This window comes from Artemia franciscana, chromosome 3, assembly GCF_032884065.1.
Source record: "Artemia franciscana chromosome 3, ASM3288406v1, whole genome shotgun sequence".
Taxonomy (NCBI): Eukaryota; Metazoa; Arthropoda; class Branchiopoda; order Anostraca; family Artemiidae; genus Artemia; species Artemia franciscana.
In genome coordinates this window covers 16,217,295-16,243,998 of record NC_088865.1, presented here as the reverse complement: position 1 = coordinate 16,243,998, position 26,704 = coordinate 16,217,295, and the positions used below count along the sequence as shown (strand labels likewise).

Genomic DNA, 26,704 nt, shown 5'->3' with positions numbered 1-26,704 from the left:
TTTACAAACAAACAAACATGCATCCACACAACGCGTTTTTATATAGATAGATAGATTGATAGATACAAAACAAATTAACTGCGTAAAACTTGCGAATATACAACATTCTTCGCTGTCCAATTGTCGCTGCATATAAATACATTGTCAGGTTTACCGACCCTCGAACATGCAACGTACAATTGTCCATGGGAAAAACAATCACTATTAAGATCTATACCACATTTTTTTATTGATTGACCTTGAGCTTTGTTAATGGTGATTGCAAATACTAATCGAATTGGGAATTGCAATCTTTTAAATTGAAAAAGCAGATCCGTTGGAATCATGGGAATGCGAGGAATAAGAACAGCCTCACCCTCATAAGGCCCTGTCAAGATTGTGGCCTGTATTAGGTTTTCCATTGTTTTTTTTTACGGCAAGTCGCGTGCCATTGCAAAGCTTTGGTGGGTTGATATTTCTTAAAAGTATTATTGGTACGCCTATTTTTAGTTGTAGCACGTGTGGTGGAAACCCTGAAAGATCTATGGAATTTAAAAATTCAGATGGATAATTAACCGCTTCATTTGGTTCCAAAACTGTGTCGACTGACTTGTAAAGGACTGCCTGGTCTCGAATCTTCGTAAAAACAATATTGTTGATTTCGTGGACGTCTATATTTTTGGGTGCGAGAATCGCTCTTTCACTTAGCCGTTTATTATTTTTATAACTTTTTAGAATATTCGGAAATACTTTTTCAATCAATTCATTTTTGGACGACACTAAATTACAGAAATCAGCCGGTAGTTGTATACGTCCTGAAATTGAGTCTACTGGGAGCTTTCCGTTTCCAATTGTCAGCAATTGATCTGAAAATGTTTGACCAGAGTCATCGTTTTGCAATCGGACACGCATATTTGTAGTTAATTTTAATATTTTTACGTGTGCCCATAAATTAGAATTTTTCAGGCAAGCATTCATTTCGTCTGCAGGAGTTGATCTAGGTATTATAGGTAATGTTTGCAAATTCAGAGGCAATTTCAAAGCGGAATGAGCAGTTCTTCCACCAGGCAGCAATGTTGCGGCTATTCCGGACGACGAAATTGCCAACGCTATATCATTTTTTGATCGAATTGATGCCAGAATCAGTTTTATCACAAATGTTTTACCAGTACCTCCTGGCGCATCCAAAAAGAAAATTTCTCCAACGTTGTTATCGACACAATGCATTATCGTATCATAAATGTCTTTTTGTTCCGACGTTGACTTGGAAATGTTATTTTGTACATACGACAATAGATCACTCGTACTGTAACTTTGTTCACGATCCAATTCTACACATGTCGAAACAGCAGCGATACGGTTAGGTGAAGGCATTCCCAAATCCTGAAGAGGTTTGTTTGCCATACGTACGCACAAATCTTCTATAATAACTAAAGTGTAGTTATAAATTTCTGATGTAAAATCAAAAGTCCTATCTGACGTCTCTAACTGTTTTCGATGGAGTATATCTTCGGACATTTTTGACTTATATTTTTCCCATAACTCTGTAGGAGCTGATGGAGAGCAAGTTGTTAAAATGATGCCAAACAATGCACGAATTTGACTTGGGGTTGACGTTTCGCACGCGTCATTGATGCAGTTATCCCAGTGTTGGTCATTCTCCAATAAATTCAGAGCTTGGCATGCACTACGGTAAGTGTCATGTATAGTACCGTTTACAGTTCTCAAATACTCAAAGGATGTCGCACCGGGTACATTCACCAAAAGCAGGCGTAGAAAGAAGCATTCATGTTGATTGGGGTGAACGGTGTAGAGTCTTCCTATCGTGGTATCTTTGAAGATGGTAGGTTGGCCGTCGACTGACTTACCCTGTTTTCGACGTTCAAATACTTTATTTTTAGTATTCCACGTGTAATACGAAGGCACTTCAGTATACAGCAGTTTTTTTGCAAAAGAATCATTTTTGCAAAGCGAAAAAAAAGCTGTTAATGTTGTATCCGGTGGATTCAGGACTCTTTGTTGCACGTTGGTTTCCGTGAAATAAACACGTTGACCATTCTGTAAATGTACCGCTTAGTGAACAACAGCTGGACTACGTTCACGTATCGGAAATGAAAGAATTCGCCAAACAGCTTCATTACTGCTTATGTATCTTCCAGCCTGATATTGTACGATTTCGTCGAAATCTTTGATTTCGGGCTGCAAGCCAAAAACTGCCATGTCACTGCCTTTGTTGACGTATTTACATATGTATTTGATTGCCTTTACGGAGTTACAGTATTCAACGTTTATGTGTGCATTAAATGTTTTTGATAATAATGGGGAATATGGAACAACCCACTGGTTATCTACTTCGATGGTGGTACCGTTACTCTTCTTTATTATTGCTGTTTTGCCGCCATCTTCAGTAGATCTTCTTCTATATTGTGGGTAACCATCATTGCCAGTAATTGTGTTTGATACTAAAAGTCGAGGATATTGCTTTGTGCACCTTCCTTTGGCCATGCATGGTGAATTTTCGTTCAGTGCACCGCAAGGTCCATGTATCATATTTTTTACAATAATATCATGTAACCCCTTATCGACATTTTTATCAGGTATTTCAGCGGAAATCACATCATCAATTTCGTTCGAAGTAATTTTTTTATGTAGCCAGATTAGTATATGTGCGTGTGGCAAACCTCGTTTTAGCCATTCCACTAAGTACATCCAGCATCGCACTGACCCAAACACTTCAAGTTTTACTATGCAGTTTATCAATGATTTCAACTTTTGCCGGAAGACACGGGCCGTAATGTCATCCCTATGAACCGCCGATTGTCCTTGAAGTAAAAGCTGCAGTATCTCGTCCCAAGATTGATTACGTGTAAATGTAATAAATAAATCTGGACGACCATAGAGACGAACATACGCAATAGCATCTTGAGCATATTCATGCAAATGACGGGGACTGCCAGCATATGACGAAGGTAAAATTGTTAATCTTCCAACGTTTGTGGTATTACCGTCATTTATAACTGCATCTCGCAAATGAATGTATTGTTCAGAGCGGAGCTTGGTCTGATTCAGGCGGATATATAGCAAACGTTCTGATTCAATTTTAGCATACATATCAACGACAAATTGGTGAAACAATTCACGGCATTTTAAAATATAATTTTCCTCATCCTGCCGAATCATTAGTCTATAGGAATAATAATGCATTGCACTGCATTTCTTATTCATTTCTTTGTTAGTGGCTGGATTCATCAATTTAATATTAAAGTGATAGCCATCGGCTCCATCCCAAAAAATGATAGGATATTGTAGGGCATCGTAGCATCGATGAGTTTCAGCAATTCTTAACAACTGAGCGTTTCGCTTATGAAGAATAATATCTCGAGGTAAAAACTGATCACTGACAATAACGATTGCCACTTCGTCGATAGTTGGAGCATTGTATCTACGCACATGTTGGCCAGGAGGCATTTTGTCAGCGGAAATAACAATTTTATGCGTATCAGTAGGCATCAAATCGATGGCTGTTTTGAACAGACGCACTAAATTAGTATTTTCGTGGAAAAGATGTTGCAATTGGGAAACGATTGTCCTTTCAACGTTGGGAGAAATTTCGCAACGTGCATTCAATTCAGAATTTCTATCACTGATGAAGTACAATTGTAAAAATTTATGATTCTCGCCTGAGAATGGTAGAAGGGACCCTGCTCTATGATAAATTTGCCCTTTTACTTTGAAAGTAGACATAAATTGATCTGGATTTTCGATTTGGGCTCCAAACGACGTCATTTGGAAACATGAGTTGTATTTTCTGATTTGTGACAAAAAATAATTAGATTCTGACCTAGTTCCAGTAAGGAAAGTCTTCAATGGCTCTGGTGGTGCAGCCAATAGAGGAAGTTTAACTTTTCCTGAGGCGCAACACATTCCCATTGTTTCACCATTGAATTTCAAGGCCTTGCAATAGGGACAAATTTTAGACATTGTCCCGATTTGAACACATCTACTCAAGCTATAATCATCGACTGGGTTGTACCTGAATGCCAGGCGATAACTTTCAGGTTGCTCTGATTCCTCGGCACGCTTTCTTTTCTTACTTTCTTTATCAACAGCAAGCCTGATTTCTTGCTGTTCTTGTGATTCCTCGGCACGCTTTCTTTTCTTACTTTCTCTATCAGCAGCAAGCCTGATTTCTTGCTGTTCTTGTAATTCCTCGGCACGCCTTCTTTTTTCACTTTCTCTTTTAGCAGCAAGTCTGCTTCCGCGTTGCTCTGGTAGTTCCTCGGCACGCTTTCTGTTCTTTCTTTCTCTATCAGCCTCAAGCCTGTTTCCTTGCTGTTCTTTTGATTCCTCGGCACGCTTTCTGTTCTTTCTTTCTCTATCAGCCTCAAGCCTGTTTCCTTGCTGTTCTTTTGATTCCTCGGCACGCTTTCTGTTCTTTCTTTCTCTATCAGCCTCAAGCCTGTTTCCTTGCTGTTCTTTTGATTCCTCGGCACGCTTTCTTTTCTGACTTTCTCTATCAGCAGCAAGTTTTTTGGCATAGACTCTTTGAGCATCCACATCGGCTTTTGCCATTGTAAGTTCATCAGTCATTTTAAACTTAAACATTAATAGATTTCTACGTGAACATATGTCTTAAATATCTTGAATGACGTCACCGTTATTGCAAAAATGACGACAACTAACATGTCTTAAATATCTTGAATGACGTCGCCGTTATTGCAAAAATGACGACAACTAACATGTCTTAAATATCTTGAATGACGTCACCGTCATTGCAAAAATGACAACTAACTTCATGACGTCAGTCAACACAGAAACATGACGTCACCTGACAGACAGACAGACAACTCATTTATATATATATATATATATATATATATATATATATATATATATATATATATATATATATATATATATATATCTTTGCTTAGTCTTACTTCTAGATTTAAGGTTTCCTGAGCTTTTTGAAAACAAATTTTGCATTCTATTTTGGTAACACTTTGTTAAGTTGTTTGTTAGTAACTTAACAATTAAGGAATTAATTAACAACTTAACAATTAAGTTTTGCAAACAGAGCACAAATTGCAACAGATCGAAATTGCACAGTTTTGAACTGTGATCAACGGTGTCGCAATGAGGATGATACAAAATTTTTAATTAAACAATTCGTTAAAATTTTGGAATTCTGAATTCTCGAAGATTTTTGAATGAAGATTTCAGCTTTAAGAAAAAAAATACAGCTATGGGAAGCAAAAATTAATGGAGGTGGTATTAATGATTAGTATGCCTTGTTACACCACTTTGTAACCTCTAATGAAATCAATTTGTCCTGCAATATGAAATCTCTTTTGAAGAACACCCATCACAGCTTGTCAGATGATTCAAAAAATGCTTTCAAGCAGACAATGTTGAGAAATTTAAATAAATTTACAGGATCCATTTAGAACCAAGTCAATTAATCTGAATTTACTTCTTTAGAAGAAGAACCTCTTATTGAGTTATCTGGCGATAATACATATGAGATAAAATTTGGTTGCGTTGAACCTTCTGATTTTCGGACACCAGTAAAAGAAGAATAACCACTGATTAACGGTAAAGCTCTACGAATATTGCTTGCACTTGCAACCTCTTATTTGCGCACTTTTCTGCTGTTGCAGTAACAAAACGTAAGAACCACTCAAAAATTCAAGTTGAAGAAATGAGGGTCATCAAATCCAATTTTATTTCGAGATTTGAGAAGGTGTACAGTGAAATGATTTTAATAATTTTACTCATTAATCGATGTTAGCTAAATCGTTTCTGAATCTAAATTCGTGTCTAATTTATTTTTGAACTAATTTAACCTCACTGATTTCCCTTCAACTGGGTGTCGAATCTTCGTTGAATGCATTTGCACCCCGACCTGCCGCTACAAACAACACCATAGTGGTTGTCCAGACTCAATATGGACATTACCGAAATAGTTGAAAGCAGATAATTCACATTGTTCCAAGGAAAATAGTATCCGTTTTTATTTTTTCTCCATCAAATGAACAATCGCTTTTAAAAAGGTAAATTTTTCAATTACTGAAGATGGGTAACAATTGTTCAAAAATCTGATGTCTTAGGAGAGGCACGAAAAAATAAGACGTTCTTAGGGAACCGTAACCCGAAAAAAATCGAAATCTCTTGAATAGTTTTCAATATCAAGATACATTTAGTAAATGTTTTACAAATGATCCAAATGTCAAACCTTCTGAAATCCGAGACAAAAAAGATTTACAATCTGCTTGAGTCCTTTTGGGTCCATGGACCCAAAGGAGCTTTTGGGTCCGTGCCCCTCAAACGTATAATTTTACTTCTATCTGGGTCAATAGTCCGTGGTTGTAAAACGACAGGAGATTCGTATGTAATGTCAGCTTACAGAAAATTGCAGGATATTTTTGTAACCATTCTTTATTATGGTGAAAATTTTAACTGGCTTTTCTCTGAATTTCTTAAGAAAATATTTGTTTATGTTGTTTATGTTTATATTAAAACACATTTTCAGTAAAACAAATATGCCAGTCAGCCCTGTTGAATTTCAATCAAAACTATGGTGACCGCTAGTTAGTTTACGGAAATTATATTTTCTCATAGTATTTTTGCCAAATATTTCCAGGTTTTACCACTAAAACTATGATGAACGGAAATAATACTGGCGTATGGCAAACTTGGCCATTCTTGGCCTACGGAAATGATACTTCTTAATAGAAATTTTCCCGGGAGCTTGACAAATGCTATCACTCAATATTTGTAGTGTTTTCTTGCCTATCGTTTTTAACGATAACTTTTCACAAAACTAGTAGAGGTGTTCCCACAAAGTCGGGTCGGGAAAGAATCCAATTGTAATACAACTAATTACAGCTGGAATTTGCGAGGTGCTTAGGAAAATTCCAACAACAGTAAATAGGAATAAATGCAAAAAATAGATATTTAGCCATTTCACCGAAGTCACTAACCAACACATGATGACCAAATCATAAAATTAATACACGTATTCACCCTTGGATTAATTGCGGTCAAAATTATAATATTGTAAGGAAAATGGCAGCTAGTAGTTCGTTTTTTTTTAACAAGAAAGAATGTGAAAAGAGTGTATATATATATATATATATATATCCCTTTTGTCTGTTTTGATATTTTATAAAGGAAGCACATGGATAAGCTAGGGGTACTGCTGGTCTTGTATTTTGCAGGTCTTGACTGTCCACCTTTCTCCATTTGAGGTTACAGCTTCTACATACTTGTGGTTTGCCATCACAATAGAAAATAAATATATTTAAAGCCCTTTGGATATCTGGCTTTGGGCCCTAAACACTCAATAGGATAGCCTTAATTACCCAAACTCTTTTGGTATCATAAAAACAAAATTGAGTGTCATAAGACCCCAGCCAAAAGACAAATCACATTTTCTAATTATATGGGCAGCATTCACTTTGCAAGCCACTGTTTTATATGATCTTATTAATTTCTGTTTATATATATATATATATATATATATATATATATATATATATATTATATATATATATATATATATTTATATATTATATATATATATATATTATATTTATATATATATATATATATATATATATATATATATATATATATATATATATAGCCATTATGTAATTCTGTAGATGTCACTGATCGATATAGTAGGAGTCACTAACATAGATAGTGAAACGAAATTAGAATACGTTTTTCTGGGGAATATGTCGGTAGGGGTGGTAGTTACATTCAATAAAGTCACAAAAAGTTTCAAGCCAAATCAAGCTGACCAATGTCTAATACTTCTTTTTTCTAAAACTCAAGGATTTCAATTCATATATTATAAAACATAAACGCTACAAATAATTTGGCTCATTTCTCAAAGAATAAGTGGACAAGGTCAATCTGCTTATATCGTACCCTGATGAGACATCGGCCGTCCAAGAACAAAATACTTTTCCTGCAAAAACCAGGGCTCCTCCAAAAACAATATAGAACAACTGAGATATCAACTGTCCAAGAATAGAGTCTGCTCCTTGTAAAATTAATTTGTCTGTTCAAACCCAGAAGTTATGGGGAAGGAGGGATAAGATCCAATTCCCTCCTAATTTAAGTATTTAAAAAAAGTTACAAAATTTGCACGTGATTTCACTGTTTTGACGACATTAGATCCTCTTTCTAGACGCAAACCTTTGCGAGTCCCATCTATCTTATTTTTATACTAAACATTTTAAAGATCCCTCTTCACAATCATTTTATATTTAAGTTCAATAAGTAATTAACATCCACATTTTTTCATGATTTATGTGTGAATTACCTTTAATGTCAGCATCTAGAGTAGTCAGAAACCAACAGTTAACCAGGCAATATATAGTGCGCGGTCACAAGCTTTCCACCACCCAGTGTAAATTTCGGAGTGCCATATGTAACATACAGTTCTATCATGCGTGGCACTGTTCCGTAACGCACAACACAGTTTACAAAACACTTGGCACAGTTCTGCCGCGCTTGGTACGTCCCACCTAGTATATGAGATTTCTGAAAGTCGGAACCCCTTCATTACATGGTAATTTTTCTCGTTTTATTTAAATTACTCTTAGACCATACACAGACAACTTAGTTTATTTAACAATTTAATTCCCGGTAAGGCCAACCAAGGAACAGTTCAAGAGGAGATTAGTTGCTCCCCTCCTACCCCATAAGACAAAACTCCATAATTTGAATAGTATTTTGGAATCAAAATACTTTTTTTTAGCTTTTTCGGAACGAAAATTGTTGAGGAAAAATAAAAAATAGGAGAAAAGACAGAAGAAATGGTGGAGGACGAATCTTTAGTAAAAACAAAGGAAACACAAGACAAAAAATACTGATAACAAAATTAAATAACGTAAAAAAAAAAGAAAAATCCAAAAAACTATACTAAATGAACATCCTAAAATACTTCCAGATCTCTAGGTACTTAATCACTATCAAAACACACACAATCAATTTTAAATATTAAACACAACACTAATTTGGTGACACAATCATAAAGTTCTTCTCAAAACTAAAGACATCAACAACCAAGTCAATAAGGAAATAATATCTCAGTACGTATTAACTAAAACCTTCTTTTATTCACTTTATTCACTCTATATACATACCCGAGGGAATGATAGCTTTAAACACAAAGCGTGTTCTATAGTACAGCTAACTTCATTCAAGTACAACAATAAGCAGTGCTTATTAGATATGAAAAACTATTGCAAGGACAATAGGAAATTGCCGCATGTAATGGGATAAAGGGATTTTCAATTTCAGTAATGAATGATTTGAGACCCAAAAATTAAAAGTGAAAAATTAAAAAACATAAACAGCAATTGCATGAATTATTTTTTTCATTATTTTCTTGAAAATGTCCGCGGTATTAACCCAATCGGAGGCAGTTTAAGGGGGGACAGAGGAGGAACTTGCCCAAGGCACAGAAATTTTAGGGACGCAAAATTTCATATAAATAATCTAACGATTATGACCAGCTTGTAATTTTTGAAATTTTATTTTTATTGAAATAAAGTTTAGGGTACAGTTGACAACCTTTTTTAATGAATGAAAATTTTTATCAAAACTCGGCCAGATTTTTTGGGGGGACAGGGGGAAGGGGGATAATCAAAATTTTAGCCAGAGCGCAAGATAGGAAAGAGTCCCGGTGTTTAATTGATAATAGCTTCTCCATTCTAAGCTTACGCAAACAGAACTCCGTATCACAATTTGCACACGATAATTACAAACGACAAACTTGATAGTTAACAAATACCATGGTTAAGAATCGTTTATTTACGTTTATGTTGTTTTATTTGCACTTGTTTATATATTTCTTCCTTTTTTTATTACAATCCTTGAAATACGAGGTATTCATATTGCGTAATTATAAATTTGCGGAAAAGAAACACTTTGAACGTTTCATGTTTTAAAGCACAAACATGGTATGGGCAAAATGATGAATCGGTCATTATTAATAATGTCACAATGACTATTAAAATTAGGCAATTAAAAAGTGCTTGTTTTAAGCCATGCATGTGCATCTTAGTGCCCAACAAACAAATAATATTTTTCAGAACTGTGGTTTATATCACACTCTTGGATCATTTTGGGCAATTTTTTTCTTTTGTATTTCCCAGATAATCTGAGAAATTAGCCCACCAAGATATATCATAGCAAATTATGATCACTATTCATGCAATATGGATCAAAAAGAAATTGCCATGTTGAAAAAAAAAATCAACAGCGTTGCCTTAAACGATAATCGAAAAAAAGTTCATTTGACAGTAATTTTATTTCAAACATTTCAGTTAAAACTAGCGATGTAGCAGTTTTGATTTTTCGAAACCCAAAATAAATTAATAGTTTTGTGTCGTTTGCACTTTTGGACTGAAGGACCTTGAATTGTGATCAGCACTGCCGGTTTATTGCCCTGTCCTTTACCTTTTCTTCCTTTTTAGGCACATATTTTACTTGAGAAGGGTTTATTGTTTGCAGAAAGTAATTCAACAGTTAATTGTAGACATACTAGAAAAAGTTCCTAAAAAAGAAGAAAAGATTCGAGCCAATAAAAAAAACAGAGTTTGACTGGAATAATTAGCCAGGTCATTAAAATGGTGAAATTAAAAAAATATTTTTAAACTGCCAATTAAAATTACGACGAAATTCGGCTTAGTTACAACTTGAACTAGCCTACAACTATCTTGCAACTTTTGGAATGCAACGTATTTTATAATTATATTCTCAACAAAACAGAAAAAATCAAGCAGTTGATTTGCAAATTCGCAACATTATCAATCGCGACCACTCCTACCACAACCCCATAAAATGCACATTTCAAACAATAATTGGTAGAATAAAACGCATTTAACTAAGTTAACCCAATTTATGGGCATCAAAAGAATACAAAAACTAGTCTCTTGAATATTTTTTCTATTTGATGCTGATTATTCTCAAAATTTCAAGGAACAATCTTAAGAAATTTTCGAAGAAAAAATCTGAAAGTATTTTCATAAATAATATAGAAAATTAGGAGACAAAACAACGGTAAATACTGTAAAACTAAAACTGGTAACAAAGAATATACTAAGAGGGAAAAGGATAAATAATCAGTAGCAATTATATGGAACAAAACCCACTATAAACACTGGTGATGTTGACATTACACCGCTATATCTTATAAAATCTGTTCCAGTTAATAACCACATAAAACACACACAAAATAAAATTCCAGGGGATAAAATATATAACACAACATCTTTTACGATCAGCACCGTAGAAGTGATTAATATACATATGTATTCATCGAGGATAACTGCCTAAGTAAATGCTAGTTGAACGAATAGCTTTTCACATTACAGTGCACGCTGAACATTGGCAACATCGAGTATCGCGTCCTTTGTTTTTTAGCTCCTGATCTGAAAATAAATAGACCAGCAATTAAACAGCTGTAACCTACAAATTATAAATTTCACCAAAAGTCCCAAATCCCAAAAACATCGACTACCTCTTTTTCTAAACGTTTGTTTTTTTATTGCCTGCCTTTGAGTCATTTCTAGGCTTTAAAATTTATACCTTTTACTTACATCTTCCATTTGCATCTGGTCTTTCTTTTTGAATTTTACGGGCTGAAATTTTGAGTCCATGCCATTTTGTTTTTGATATAGCTTTTTTTTGCTTATGAGAATTCGAATTCGGCTACAATTTTTTTTGGCAAAAGAAAAATATCAAATACCTATACGGCTCATTCATAATGAGGTTTTACAAATGCCGGGATTTATCTAGCGCTAACTTGAGTCAATCAGAATTTTTCAGCTAATCAGCTTATTCAAATAACAAAGAGAGAAATCTCAATGAAGAACGAGCAAATGGGACAACGGCAAGTAGAATAAAAAATAAAACTAAAGATGATATGGATATTTCGCCTGTATGAAAACGAGGTGTCTTCAACGCTGATAAAAAACGCTATAAAAAAAGAACACCAAAATGAAACCTCATTGTGAATGGGGCTTAGTACCATCGAAGAGTTTAGAGCAATTTCTAGAGATTTTTCTGTGAATTAATCTTTTTATTCTGGCTTTTACATCTCTCTTTTTGATTTTTGTTATCCAAATTCTAAAACAATATCTTACTCAAAACAGTAGTTTCCTAACAGAGGTACAAACAGCTTTAGTCCTATAACGATTTAAGAGAATTTTCATATGAATTAATCTTTTTATTCAGTTTTTTTCTGTCTTTTCAATTTTCTTTACATATAAGTACAAGGTCGATTTTTTCAACGTATAATACACCAGTGACACCTACATGAGTTTCTTGCCTTTCAATAATTTATTGTAACTAGGTATAAAGTATACATGTAAGTCGTTTATTCCCATGGGTAATATTAAACATATAATAATGATTCAAAAGCAATATTACTAAGAAGACAAATACTCATAGTCAAACATTGATAAACTATTATGTCTTGGTAGGCTTTTTACAATATACGTGAACAATATATGCTCCGCGAGCCATATTCACGAAATCTTAAATACAAAATAAGACGGTTTCTTAACTGATACTTTTAAGACAACCGCCAAAAAGGTAAAACATACGAGAATTCCAGACATGAAAACCGACACACATTATGATGTTTAAAGTAAAGCTAGGGGAGTCAAACCCCCAGCCACGACCCCGTACTTATACGTTTAAGTCCTAGGTCAGAGAAGAATACCGACCTCAGTATCCTACTTCTTACTTTCAGAAGAACGCTTTTTATTGCTTTTTTATTTATACAGATAGATAGTTTCTGCTATTTATTTTTGAATAAACTGTAAAGACAGTAATATACATGTTATATACAATGTCTAAATTTTATTCACAAAAACAGTTAACAATAAATATGCAACAAGTCACAGATTTAAGCATATAAAATCAGATGTGTTTGTGTATACGCTGAAAAATAAAGTAAATTAATCCAGCGATAAAGTGAATATTTATGCTGGAGAATTTTGGAACTATAAGAACGAGCATGGGCTATATAAATTCGAAACATTCCGAAATCCGGCTAATATAACGTTATGATAACAAGCGTGTGAGCACCAAAGGTTTGAGTACTACCAAAGCTAAGAGATGACACGTTTACCTAATGCGTGCGGTACTGTCACTTCTCACAACCCAAAAGGCTGTTGGCATTTGCACTTGAATGGAGGGGAAAAAAATCGTATACTCTTTCTTTTTGCATTACATCTAAAAATTAATGGCTGCTCAAGCTACCAGAATCTTTTTTTTATGTCAGTGTGTACATTTACAATATTCAACTTTGTTTTATTGGGTTCTAATAATTTGTAAATTTTAATTCATGAGTATTCCTTTTAACTCAAATCCTTTGAATTTTAAAGAAAAAAGACTAGCTGAATAAAGCCTAGAAGTTGATCGATCAATTTAGTTTTCAGTAAAGAGCAAATGACAGCATACCGTTTTTTTTTTTGGGGGGGGGATGCGAGGGTTCCAATCCTCGTGTACACAATTATTTAGTTTGGGGTGGGGGTCAGTGGCGTGACTCTGTAAGCTCAGCTAGAGTCGACCGATCTCTAAATGGATACCTGGAGAAATCTGGGGAAGGTAAACAGGAAGGGTGTGCGAAAGCACAGGATGGTTGGCCCCCAGCCCCCCATTACACTTCCTGGCTGAAGGGCCAAGAAACGGAGATCAGCAACGCCGGTAGGGACTGTAAAGTCTAATGGCGTATTCTTTACCTTTTTTACATAAATAGGATAGGTTTGGCAGAATAAAACAACAACAACAACAGACAATCTGTTATTCTATCCGACAGAATTTTGAGCAATTTTCCAAAAAAAAACCCTCCAGATACGACTAGCACAATTTGTTGATATTAACAAGTTTTTACTAGACACAAGGAAGTGTACATTACGGCCAGTGCCTTGGTGTTATGTTTGAACAACACGAAAAATCGAAGCCCCGCCAATACCCAAAAGTTTATCAACAGCTATAGTAGGATCTGCTATGTGAAGACTGTTTATGAGTTTTGAATTGCGTGTCAAAGTTGGATATCTCAGTAGGTATTTTGCAAAATGGAAAAAAGTGAACGAATTTTCAATTTTTCAAAATTTGTAGGAATCTTCCAGAAGGGTGCAATGTAGATGATGCGGGGGAGAGCAACAGTGTTATACAGCGTTGCAAGATAAGGGCAATCGAAACGAAGCTTAACATAGACTCTGAAAAGCATTGGAAGCTAATATGCGGCGTTTGAGACTTATGTTAAGAGATGACGAGTATGAGAAATGGTATTTCCAACGGGAATACCAAGATAAATGATGTGGTTAGATTGGCAGATCCTTGAATCCCAAAGTACAATTTCATGAGAGAATGGGCATTTTCAGTTAGTTAATGGAAAAAAAAAACTTTCCAAAGAAGAAGTTTTTCAAAGAAAAAGTAAATGCCATTTTAAACTTAAGATCAGCAGATACAAATACCTGTTAAAATTCAAAGTCAAAATGACCAGAAATTACAATTAAAGAATAAACGAAACTCAAAACGGACAGAAATTAAATAAACAATCTTAGCAAACAAACATACAATAGATACTAATATAAATGAATAAATAAATCTTAAAACGAGTAAAACTTAAATTGAATATGCAAATCAAGCTTGAAACAAACAAAAATCACTACAAACAAGAGTTTGGATATCACATCCTTCTCACACTTTAAACGTCTAAAACCCACTGCGTCATGGCGCTTTACTGAAAACTATATGTGTCTTGAAGAGTCTTGAAATATAAACAAAATCAAATATATTATATATTTAATGATATTAATTGTTGAAGGATCCATCAGTTCAAGATTTTATTTAACTGTAATTTTATTTTCATTTTCAATGATGTAACAACTGGAAAGAAAATATTTGTAATATAATTAATTTTCAGTGAACACCAATGACGCAACAGGCTTTAGGTTTGTACAGTTAAGGAAGGGGGGCAGTACCCAAACTCTTGTATTGGGGGCAGTATCAAAACTATTCTCGTCTTGAACAAATTTAGAAAGAACTAATAAATTAAACTGAATACTTGATGTATAATGATATAAATTGCTGAAAGCTCATCAGTTCAAAATTTTACTGTAATTTTAATGTTTGTTTTCAATATTAAGCATAAAAGAAAATGTATGCAATATAATTCGTTTTCAGTAAAGCGCCAATGACGTATTAGGGTTTAGACTTTTAAAGTGAGAGAAGGAGGTGATACCCAAGCTCTTGTTTGTAGTGATTTTTGTTCGGTTGAAGCTTGATTTGTACATTCAATTTAAGTTTCACTCGGTTTAAGATTAATTTATTTGTTTATATTAGCATCTATGTTATGTTTGTTTGCATTGACTGATTATTTAATTTCTGTTCGTTTTACTTCAATAGCAAATATTTTTTCTCGTTTTAATCTTGAATAGGATATTCAATTTTAAGCATTACTCGCTTTAACTTTTATTTATTCATTTATATTACTACTTGTTGTATGTTTTGGTATGATTGTTTTGTTTAATCTCTGTTCGTTTTGAGTTTCATTTATTCTTTAATCATAATTTCTGGTCATTTTGAGTTTAACCTGTTGTAGCATAGTGGATAGATGTTCTTCCTTGGGAATATGGGGCCCAGGGTTCGATCCCCGCCGCAGCAAGGTTGGGCGACAAGCTTGCTACTTGTCCATGTAAAAAACACCCACCAACCGAAACGTCAATTCGACGCCCTATGCGCCAGCAATGGCTCTGGAGGATCTTTATCCTATCCATTTTGAGTTTGAATTTTAATAGGTATTAGTATCTGCTGATCTTAAGTTTAAAATGGACTTTATTTTTCTTTGATCACTTTTGATTCTTAAAAAAGAATTATAAGTTTCAATTTCTGATAAAATGAGCCCCCTCCGAAGTTAATACGACCACCCCTTCTACAAAAATGTTATGTTCTAATAATAGGCAACTTATATAAGTTACAATCTTTGCCCCGGGAACTATGGAGGATTTCTCAGCACCTAAGTTATAGTAATTTGAATTTTGAACTATTTTGGACAAAATGGCTACTTCAAAATTTTGATAAGATGCATTTGGGGAAAAGGCAAAGGGGGGGGGGACTTTTTACTTTTTAATCATTTTCGATTCTTAAAAGGGGAATAATAAATTTCGATTTCCGGTCAAATGAACTTCCTCCAAAGTTTATACGACCACGCTTTCCATAGAACTTTATATGTTAACGGTGGGCTGCTAGTATAACTAGCAGCCCTTTATCCCAGGGCTGGGGGTATTCAAACCTGGAAACGTAGCTGTTTGACATTCAGACGATTTTGAACAAAATAGCAAAGTCGAAATTTTGATAGGAAACATTTAGAAAAAAATGGAATGGGGGCGGGGGTGTTGCTTACCTGTCCAATTATTCTTGACTTTTAAAAACGGAGATAGAGCTTCCGATTTAAGTTGAATGACCCTTTTCCAAAGTCTATGCAATTATACCTTTGATAAAAACCTTATAATATGAACAATGGAGAGCTTGCTATGCTTACAGCCTTTCCCCTGGGAAAGTGTTTTTTTTTCAACCCCCGAGGCACAATTATACCAATTACTTCACTTTCGACTATTTTGAACATAATAATCATCTCAAAATTTTGATTGGCTGCGTTTAGGGAAGAAGGCGTGAAAAGGGGGCTTGGTGCCCTCCAATTACATTTGACTCTTGAAAAGGGCACTAGAAATTATTATTTCGAATTTAATGAGGCCCTCTGAAGTTTATAAAACTACCCCTAGCACATGAAGCACCTCTGGGAGGCAAATAATACAATCTCAAAATTTTTATCTGAGGCATCTGGAAGAAAAAGGCGAGGGGGAGGAGGGTAACTGCCCTCCAATCACTTTTGACTCATGGAAAGTGAACTAGAACTTTCAATTTCCAATGAAATGAGTCATCTCTGAAATTTATATGAGCGTCCCTTCCATAAGAACTATATATGCCCCCACGGCAAAACTTACAACGCCTGCCCTCGGGCCCTGGGGGTTGTGTCGTCACCGAAGTTTTTTTTTTATCAGATGTTTGAACTATTTTTTTTTTAAAAATGACTATCTCAAAATCTTTATCGGATGATTTTGGGGAAAAAAGGACGTAAGGGGTCTAGTTATTCTCATCTGTTATCTGATAGTTCCTGTTATCTGACCTTTTAACTATTTTTAACAAAATAGCTATTTCAAAATTTTTATCTGATACATTTGGAGAAAAATAGGGTGGGGGGGTAGCTGCCCTCCGATCTCTTTTGAATAATAAAAGAGAACAGAAACTTTCACTTTCATAAAAAATAGCCCTCTCCGACGTATTTACGAGCATCCCTTCCATAAGAACCATATATACCCCCAGGGCATAACTTTAAACACCTGCCCCTGGGCTCTGGGGGTTTTGTACACACTCAAAATTTTTATCTGGTGTATTTGGGGCAAAAAGGGCGTGGGGAAGCTAGCTGCCCTTCAATCACTTTTGACTCTTAAAAGGTGAACAAAAACTTTCAATTTTCAATCCAATGAGCCCTCTGAAGCTTATACGAGCATCCCCTCCATAAGAACCATATATGCCCCCAGGGTATAACTTACAACGTCTGCCCCAGGACCCTGGGGGCTGAGTCGACAGTTTCTTATTATCTGATTTGAATCATTTTTAACAAAATATCTATCTTAAAATTTTTTTATCTGATGCATTTGGGGAAAAAGGCCGGGGGGGGGGACTAGCTGCCGTCCGATCACGTTCGACTCTTGAAAAGTGAACTAGAACCTTCAATTTCCAATCAAATGTGCCCTCTCTGAAGTTTATACAAGCATCCCTTCTATAAAACCTCATATAGCCCCAGGGCATATCTTGCAACGCCTGCCCCCGGGCCCTGAGGGCTGTGTCAACATCGGAGTATTGTTATCTGACCTTTGAGCTATTTTCAACAAAATAGCTATCTCAAAATAACTTATGCACTTGGGAAAAAGGGCGTGGAGGGGGGCTAGTTGCCCTCCAATCAGTTTTGACTCTTAAAAAGTGAACCAGAACTATCAATGTCACTTTTATGTGATTCTTGAGGGGTTTTTTTTTCAAAATGGCTCCCTCAAAATTTTTATCTGATGTATTGGGAGAAAAAAGGGCTAGCTGCCCCTATATCACTTTTGACTCTTAAAAAGTGAACTAAAACTTTCAATTTTCAATCAAATGAGTCCTCACTGAAATTCATAACAACATCCCTTAAATAAGAACATTATATAGCCCCAGGGTATAATTTACAACGCCTTCCCCCGGGCCCTGGGTGGTTGTGTCGACCCCGGAGTTTTTGTTATATGATTTTTGAAGTATTTTCAACAAAATGGTTACCTCAAAATTTTATCGGATGTATTTGGGGGAAAAAGGGCGTGTGGGAGCGGCTAGTTCCCCTCCGATCTCTTTAGACTTCGAAAAAGTGAACTAGAACTATTAATTTCCAATCGAATGAGTCCTCTGTAAAGCTTATACAAGCATCCCTTCCATAAGAACCATATTTGCGCCCAGGGCATAATTTACAATGCCCTTAGAGGTTGTCTCAACTCTGGAGCTTTTGTTGTACGATCTTTGAACTATCTTTAACTAAATAGCCCACTAAAAAATTTTACCAAAAAGAGCGATTCTCCTCTTCCCCAAATTTGTATGGGTGTCAAAATCCCGTTAAAAGGAAATATAACATATTAAACTCTAGAGTTGAACATTTGTCAATCTGAGGGGCAATTTCAATACCCCTCCCCCCAAAAAAAAATTGAGTTTGGCTTTCTATCAACCATTACTGAAGAAACAAGAACGCTTCTTGAAAAAAAAAAAAATGAAAATGCGTGACTGTTTTGGCCCACCTCCCCTCCTGAATTTTTAAAAACAATTTTTTGGTATTTTCATTTAAAAAATGCTGCCTACAAATGGATAATACTACCTAAAAATACAATTTATCGTTTTTTTACCCCTTCCGGAGAAAAATCCTCTAGACTAACTGATAGGAAGAGGATTACTGATTGTTTGATGAAAGTGCGGAAGAGATGCGACATTTCCCAAGTCACCATCTGTTTCTCAGCCTTAAAATTACTGTGAAGACGCTTCCTGAAATTTTTTTTTTTTTAATACTGAAAATAGGTGCAAATCAAAATCTTAGGAGAAACCTCAGTTTCTACTTCTTAGATTACCGTTTGAAATCCCAACAGAGACAGAGGCGAATGGAAGGACGATTGATTCAAATTTACATGATACAAGCGTTGAACCAACAATGACTTAAAAGTCTACTGTTGCTACTACGGCATTTTAGGTCTCCAAATCCACCTCCTCAGAGTCTCCACCTCCTCAGAGTCTAAGATAGTACAAGTCCTTAACCCACCCCGTAATGCATAGCGTTACCCGAAATTTACTTACCACTCGAACTAGGTTCTGGCAGGTTTTCTCGAGAAACAAGATGCATGACCACAGTTTTGCTTCGAGGCAATCCCAACGATTCCAATGTCACATTACTATGAAGAAATCGACCATGAAAGATCAATCGTAAGATATCAGCTTTCGATACGGCTTCCTCATTCCATTCTATAAAATATAAAAATGTTCAGTTTACCTTGATTATAAATAGCAACAATTGTTAAACAGCGAAATTGTTGGCAAGAGAAAAAGACACAAAATAGCTACATAGCCCATAAAACTACAGAGTGAGGAGACTTTAAATAATCAAACTCAATCAAATCTCACTTAAATATTCCTGAACGTGCTTGGACGTGCACGTGCTTGGACCTGAACGTGCTATTCTGAACGTTCACTAGTGCAATTCCTTGCAGTAGTGACGCAATTGCACATTTCACTTCATCTGCCATGTCTGGCGACACGAAGATCATAACTGATTCAATGAACAAAACAACAGATCTGGACGAGGTCTGTCCTTTTTTTTTTACCATAATCAGTCAAACACATATATATTACATATACACTTTCCTTAATTAACAAATCGGTCACACAAAAACATCATAGCTATATCCCCATATGATACTAACAAAAAATGGATATTACCACTTGCATTCAAAGTAAGTCCCGACGTAGATTAACAAATTTAAGACGGCCCAAAGAACAAACATCAACTATTAATATATTTGATGGAGGAATAAAATCTTTTACTCCTCCCCTTCCCCACCCTTATTGAACAATGAACCCCTACTGTTATACAACAATAATCCATATTTATATCCTACGACTGAAGAAAAAAAAAATACAAAAAAAAAAAAACGAGGGATTATTAGTCTTAAAAAAACTGGGCTTTGCGAAAATCGTTGCACAACTATTTGGCCGTTTTTTTTTCTCTTTATCGACTGGAAGTTGTCTTCGTTGCTTCTTTCTTAATTTTTTTGCATTTTTTCGTATGTCAGGTCTGTAGCCAGTGTTGTAAACTTACTTAGCATTGACACACATTTATTTAGCGAAAATTCAGTTGCAAGAGTTGGCTTTCTTTGTCTGGCTCGTCGAACCCGTCACAAAAATTGTAAGGTTTGATTTTTTTTTTTTTGGTGGATAGAAAACGTGTATGCTTGTTTCATATGATAGTAGAAGGGTAAAAGTACCTGCACTTTTTCTTAACTATTTTTTGTATATTAGACACGGAGACTTCGGATCTCATTATTGTGTCATATCATATTTTTTTCTACTCTGGGCTCTCATCTTATGTCTGATGATTTTGTCTCAAATAGAGCAAAAAACCACAGGATTATTAATTTTTAGGTAATTTTTCTTTTACTCACAATGTCAGTTTAAGCTAATATCGGTTATATCAAGTAACATTACTTCGTCTGTTGATTCCATTTTTTGTAAGAAAATATATTTGACTTCATCAAAAATTGAACTCTACACAAGGTACTTTTAAGCATAACACAACTGGATATACTAACATACAACATACTTTATAAATTAGCAACAAAATACTTTTAGCATAACTGGATTTGGAGGCATGTTCTACAATTAAGAGAAAACGGTTGTTATAGAAAAATAAAATTCAGGAATTAAAATTAAATTTTTTTATTAAATTTTTATTTAAAATTTTTTTAAATAAAATTAAAAATAAAAATTAAATTAATTTAAAATTTTTACGCCCAGTATGCTTGAATGGATGTTTTCCTCATGATACCATGTTTAGTATAGAGTAGGAGGCGGTTACGGGGTTTAACCCCCCTCTCCCTGAAGTTTTAGTCTGACCCCTATAAACAACGAAAATGCATACGAACAGATTTTTTATGCTTTTTTTTAATATTTCTAGTGTACCCCCCCCCCCCCCCAAAAAAAAAGAAATCCTAGAAATGTACTCGAAGATGAATTTCAATTTCTAAATTTTTAAGACTTCATCAATTTAAGAATATGAATGTGTTAGTCTACTGTATTCATTAGCAGGACTAACCATTTCGGAAATAGAAGTGACATAAGAGTACTAATAAAATATATTTGTTACTTCACAAAGAAACTAAGTACTTACAGACAGCTTAGTAACCATATAGCGCGTTTTCAGTAAAAAGGGACTTATGCATGGAATTTTCATAATCAAACATACAATAAAAACATACAATAAAAATGGATTTGATGGAAAAGAGGATATTGTTTCAAAAATAATATATACACATTTTTTTTCTTTTTAAAGCAGAACATCTGGGAATGTCTTTCTTTTCCGGAATGACAGAATTGCTATATAAAAATCGTTTCTTTATTTTATGATAAACTATTTTGTAAGAAAAATAAATAACAACGCATGTGCTATGCCAATGAATCAGAGCCTAAACATAAAGAAAGTAGTTCGTCTGACTTAAAGAGAAATTTTTAGTTTAGGAAAGTCTTCGGTCCATATAACAACCAATTGAAAAAAACTAACGTGTCGACTTTATAGAAAAAAAGGAGCCACTTAACAACAACCACTTAACAATAACAAAAGAGCGAGTCTTGTGCAATCGTTTTTTGTCATTCCTTTGTGACAAAAACAGTGCAAAAAAAGACCTTATCTATTTTCTTTCAAGTTGTCGGTTAGTTTTATGCACACGATAAATAATTTCTTAGACCACACTGCTTTTCCGTTTACGAAAAATTAAGCAAGAAAAAACTGGTTTTAATTTCGACAAAGCAGTGCTTAAATATAAATATATTTATGCACACTAAAACAAATCTTAGCTGGGCCCATTCCCTTTTTCATTTTATACATTTTTGACACATTTTATTTCACTTTCTGAAACGTGAAGACAGTAGTTGCTCATGTAAATACGGCAGTCTGTCTCTAGTGGGTTTGCCCTTTTTTCGGCTGTTTGATGGAACCTGAAATGCTCAGCAATCACTGGCTTTTTAGGGTACACACATCCTTTTTTTGTTGTCTTTTTTTGGTTTTTTGATGACATCTGAAACGCTGAGCAATTATTCGCTATTTAAGGTGCATGGGTGTTCGATTTTTTTTTCGGCTTTTTGATGAAATCTGATGTGTTCAACAACTATTAGCTTTTTAGGGTGCACACATCCATGATTTTTTTTCGGCTTTTTGATGAAATTTGAAATGTTCAGCATTTACTAGCTTTTTAGGGTACACGCATCCTTTATTTTTTTTCGGGTTTTTCGGTTTTTTGATGAAATTTGAAACGCTCAGCAATTATTAGCTTTTTAGGGTGCATGTATTCTTGATTTTTTTTTTTGGCTATATGATTAAATCTGAATTCCTCATTAATTACTAACTTTTTAGGGTACACGTATCTTTGATTTTTTTTTTTGGCTTTTTGATAAAATCTAAATTCTCAGCAATTATTTGCTTTTTAGGGTGCACGAATGCTTGATTTTTATTTTATATTTTTTGAAACGATTCCTACGGTAGATTTAATAGCAACCCTAAACGTAGCCTTAAGCACATGGAGTCAGGATTTTCAAGGTCTTATTTTTATCTTACGCAGATGGCTTCCATTGACCATGGCCGAAATAGTCAGGTTTTAAATTTGCATTATTTAGTCCAACTATCGTCGACTCCCCACATGTGAAATTCCTTCTTATTCTTAAAATATTTTACAATTGCAGGACAATATGAAACAATCTTTCTCCATCTTTTTAACCTCACGACCCTTGAAATGCAATTGCCACTATTGCCAAATATATGATGCACTATTGCCGAATATTCACTAAATCCTTTTTATATTTTTTCATCATTGTAACCTAATTTTCTTATCCGTCTGCAGTCCTGTCACTCAAGGGTCGATTTATTTGACAGTTCATTCGTGTAATAACCTCAAAGTTCATCACAATACACAGTTCATATATCCTTTTTGTAAGTGATATCTCTAAAAACCAAATCTCACCAATTAAAAGATTCATATTAGATGGATGGATTCACATGACTACGTCCAATTACAATCTACTTTGAGAAGGCAGAGAAGGATTTTTTCAGCTTTCTTTGAAGTTTCACTATTGATTCGACTTTGTAAAGAAAAAGAAGCATAATTACCTTGAGGCCAATTTTCAAAGAGGTACTTGGCAATATCACCAGCAGAAATAGATGGATCAAATTGAAACTCCTTTGTCTTTCCAGAAACAAGAATTAGTTTCAAATGAATCTATAACATATAATTACCAATTAGAAGACGCTGATGTTAATGATAAGACCGAACAAAACAAGTCATCAACTAAACAATCCCAACAAGAGGAAACTAAGGAATATTGGTAATAGGCTTTTCAGCTTTTAATGTTGTTGAGCGTTTAATCAATTCTTTTTCAGCTAAAAAAAAAAAAAAATCCAAGCTAATATAAAATTAGAAACGAAACCTTTTTGGTCCAAAACATAAAAATAATTAATCTAAACTTAATTCTTGCTTTGAACTCGAAAATGTAATGGTGATTCGCCCATGGTCTTTATGATTTGTCCAAGAGCTATATATTTGCATATTAGGGAGGGGTGGGGGTAAACTATAGTGGGTCCAACAATCCATACTTCATAATATGCAGAATAATTTTACCTAACACATTAAGCATGCAGACCCGCTACCCTCCCCCCCTAATGTGAAAATATATAGACCAAATTTGTTTCTAAAGTATTATAGTTTATTATACTTTGGAACATTTCATTAGGATTGAGCGTCAGAGGAACAGGTTCTACTTAGATGAAGAATATCTGGTCGGAGTTATATCATACAAGTAGGCTAACATTTAAAACACAAATTTTTGTGGTTTATATTACAACATTTTTTCCAAATGCTAGGAAAGTTTTCTGTTACAGTTTTGTATAATTAACCTAAAGAGCCCATGATTTTTGCAGAGTAATTTTTTAGACGAATTATTTTGCCTAATGCACCAAATTAAAAAAAAAAAAAAAAAAAAAAAAAAAAAAAAAAAAAAAAAAAAAAAAAAAAAAAACTCCCAGGAATCAAAATTGTCAAAAAAACATTATTTTAATACTATAATTTCATTTACTCTTGTTTTTAATATAAAATACAAATAAATCAGTATTAACATAATTTGACAATTTAACAATGTTTTCCCTAAGAATCTAATATAATAATTCAAAACAATTTTGAGGATTTTTAATTTGAAAATACACTCGTAAACTTTCAGTCTTTCAAACTTTTATTAATAATGAAGAATATCAGGTCGGAGTTATATCATACAAGTAGGCTACCATTTGCTTTTTGGAGAAATTTTTGTGTTTTATATTAGGCCTACAGCATTTTCTCTAAGTGCTAGGAAAATTTTCTGTTACAGTTTTGTATAATTAACCTAAAAAGGCCCGCAATTTTTGCAGAGTAATTTTTTAGACGAATTATTTTGCCTGATGCACCAAATAAAATAAAAAACTCCCAGGAATCAAATTTGTGCAAAATATTTTAACAACATAATTTCATCTACTCTTGTTTTTAATAGAAAATATAAATAAACCAATATTAACATAACTTAACAATTTAACTTTGTTTTCCCTAAGAATCTAATATAATAGTTCAGGAGAATTTTAAGGATTTTTAATAGTTCAATTTAAAATTTTTTGGATTTTTAATTTGAAAATGCACTCGTAAACTTTCAGTCACCCAAATTTTTTGTGCAATGATGAATGAGCATTCTTGGTGTTCAGATTAAAAACCTCACAAAATCAGTACGCAAAAAGCATGGGCGCTAGATGAGGTTACATTTTTAATATAGAAAAAAAATATTGCATTAAAAAAATCATCTAAAGAATAAAGACTTCCTATTTTCTAAAACAACAAATTTCACAAAAAATTAGCTTTAAAAATTATTACTCTAAGCTGGAAGAGATGCTAAGGCTTAATACACATTCAACGTAAAAAGCAGCCGTCTTTATAAAGTATGAAAATATTTTACATCTCTATATATATTAATTCTATATATAATATATAATATATACTAGATAATTTATAATTCATAATATAATATATAATTATATTACATATTCTGTATTATATTATATAATATATATATATATATATATATATATATATATATATATATATATATATATATATATATATATATATATATATATATATATATATATATATATATATATATATATATATTAGTTCGTTTTAGTTCTACTCATCATTTCGAATTGACATACTCGAAGTAAAACAATAACCTGACATTTTTCGATCCACGAATTACCACATATTGGAAGTTTTTTATTCTGAATTATAATAAAACTCTGGAAATACTTATTCCTTGTACACTCGCAAAGAATTATAAGGCACATTAGGGAAACAAATAATTTTTATGAACCAAAATTGTTTACCAGTATTCTTTCAAAGTTGTTATTGTGATCTTAATGTTTATTTTTAAAACTTTTCCATTCCTTCCGAAGTTTGGCTAAACAAACTTCTCAAACCCAAGGCTAAACAAATATATTCTAATTCCTTAGAATTAACAATAAGTAGAGAAAAAAATAGGAAAGGAAAAGGACAGCACAAAGGAAGCAATATTTGAAAAATTTTAAGTTAAGTGCTTTATGTTGAGCCATAGTGATTATTATTATATTTGTAGAACTGTCCCACTCACAATGAAAAGCAATCCAGAAATGAAACACAGTCTTTGGATCATTTTAATGCTGTCAAAAAGGCAAGTGTGAACATCTTAAGCTTTGATTTTTATTTATTTTTTCTAGGGGGAGAACATGGAAAACCGATCTTGTTTTACACATTCATCTAAAAAGTTTTTCCCACAAAAACAATTTTCAACGAAAGCAAAGGAGCTCCATTAAGCCAAAAATGAGCAAAAATAAAGTCAAATAGTCGTCCATGCTTAAAACTGCCACAAGTCACAATAATTAAATAAATGAAACTCAAAACGAACAGAAATTACTTTTTTTTGAAAAAAAAATGATTTTTTTTTTCAATTATGAAAGTGAGAAAAGTGAAAACATTTCAAGTTTTCAAAAGTGTAAGTTTTTATGACAACTCCTTCTATACGAAGTGCTCTGGTCTAAAACAACCCCCCCCCCCAAAAAAAAATATACATTGTGCCTACATCTCTCTTTACTTAGGCACTGACATTGCGCTGCCTATAATAAAAATGTTTTATTGCTATCGATTTATACTGTCAGGGGAAAACACATTACTACTAGTAACAACTCATTACTCTACCAAGCCGTCCGATGTTGACACTCTTACATATGTTGCTTATCCTTCCTACTCTA

At 33.8% G+C, this 26,704-nt stretch overlaps 1 protein-coding gene across 2 annotated transcripts in view; it reads right to left on the bottom strand.

Annotated features, from left to right (window-relative positions):
* Nucleotides 1-7,816: 7,816 nt before the first annotated feature.
* LOC136024942 (ubiquitin-like protein 3) overlaps nt 7,817-26,704 on the bottom strand; it is a 38,617-nt gene continuing 19,729 nt past the window's right edge. For both annotated transcript variants that reach the window (XM_065700535.1, XM_065700536.1), the window contains exons 3-5: nt 23,516-23,624; nt 19,441-19,605; nt 7,817-11,432 (exon numbers count right to left, since the gene is read on the bottom strand). In XM_065700535.1, coding sequence (XP_065556607.1) covers nt 11,365-11,432; nt 19,441-19,605; nt 23,516-23,624 — 342 coding nt within the window. In that variant the 3' untranslated portion in view covers nt 7,817-11,364. The remainder of the gene's footprint in view (nt 11,433-19,440; nt 19,606-23,515; nt 23,625-26,704) is intronic.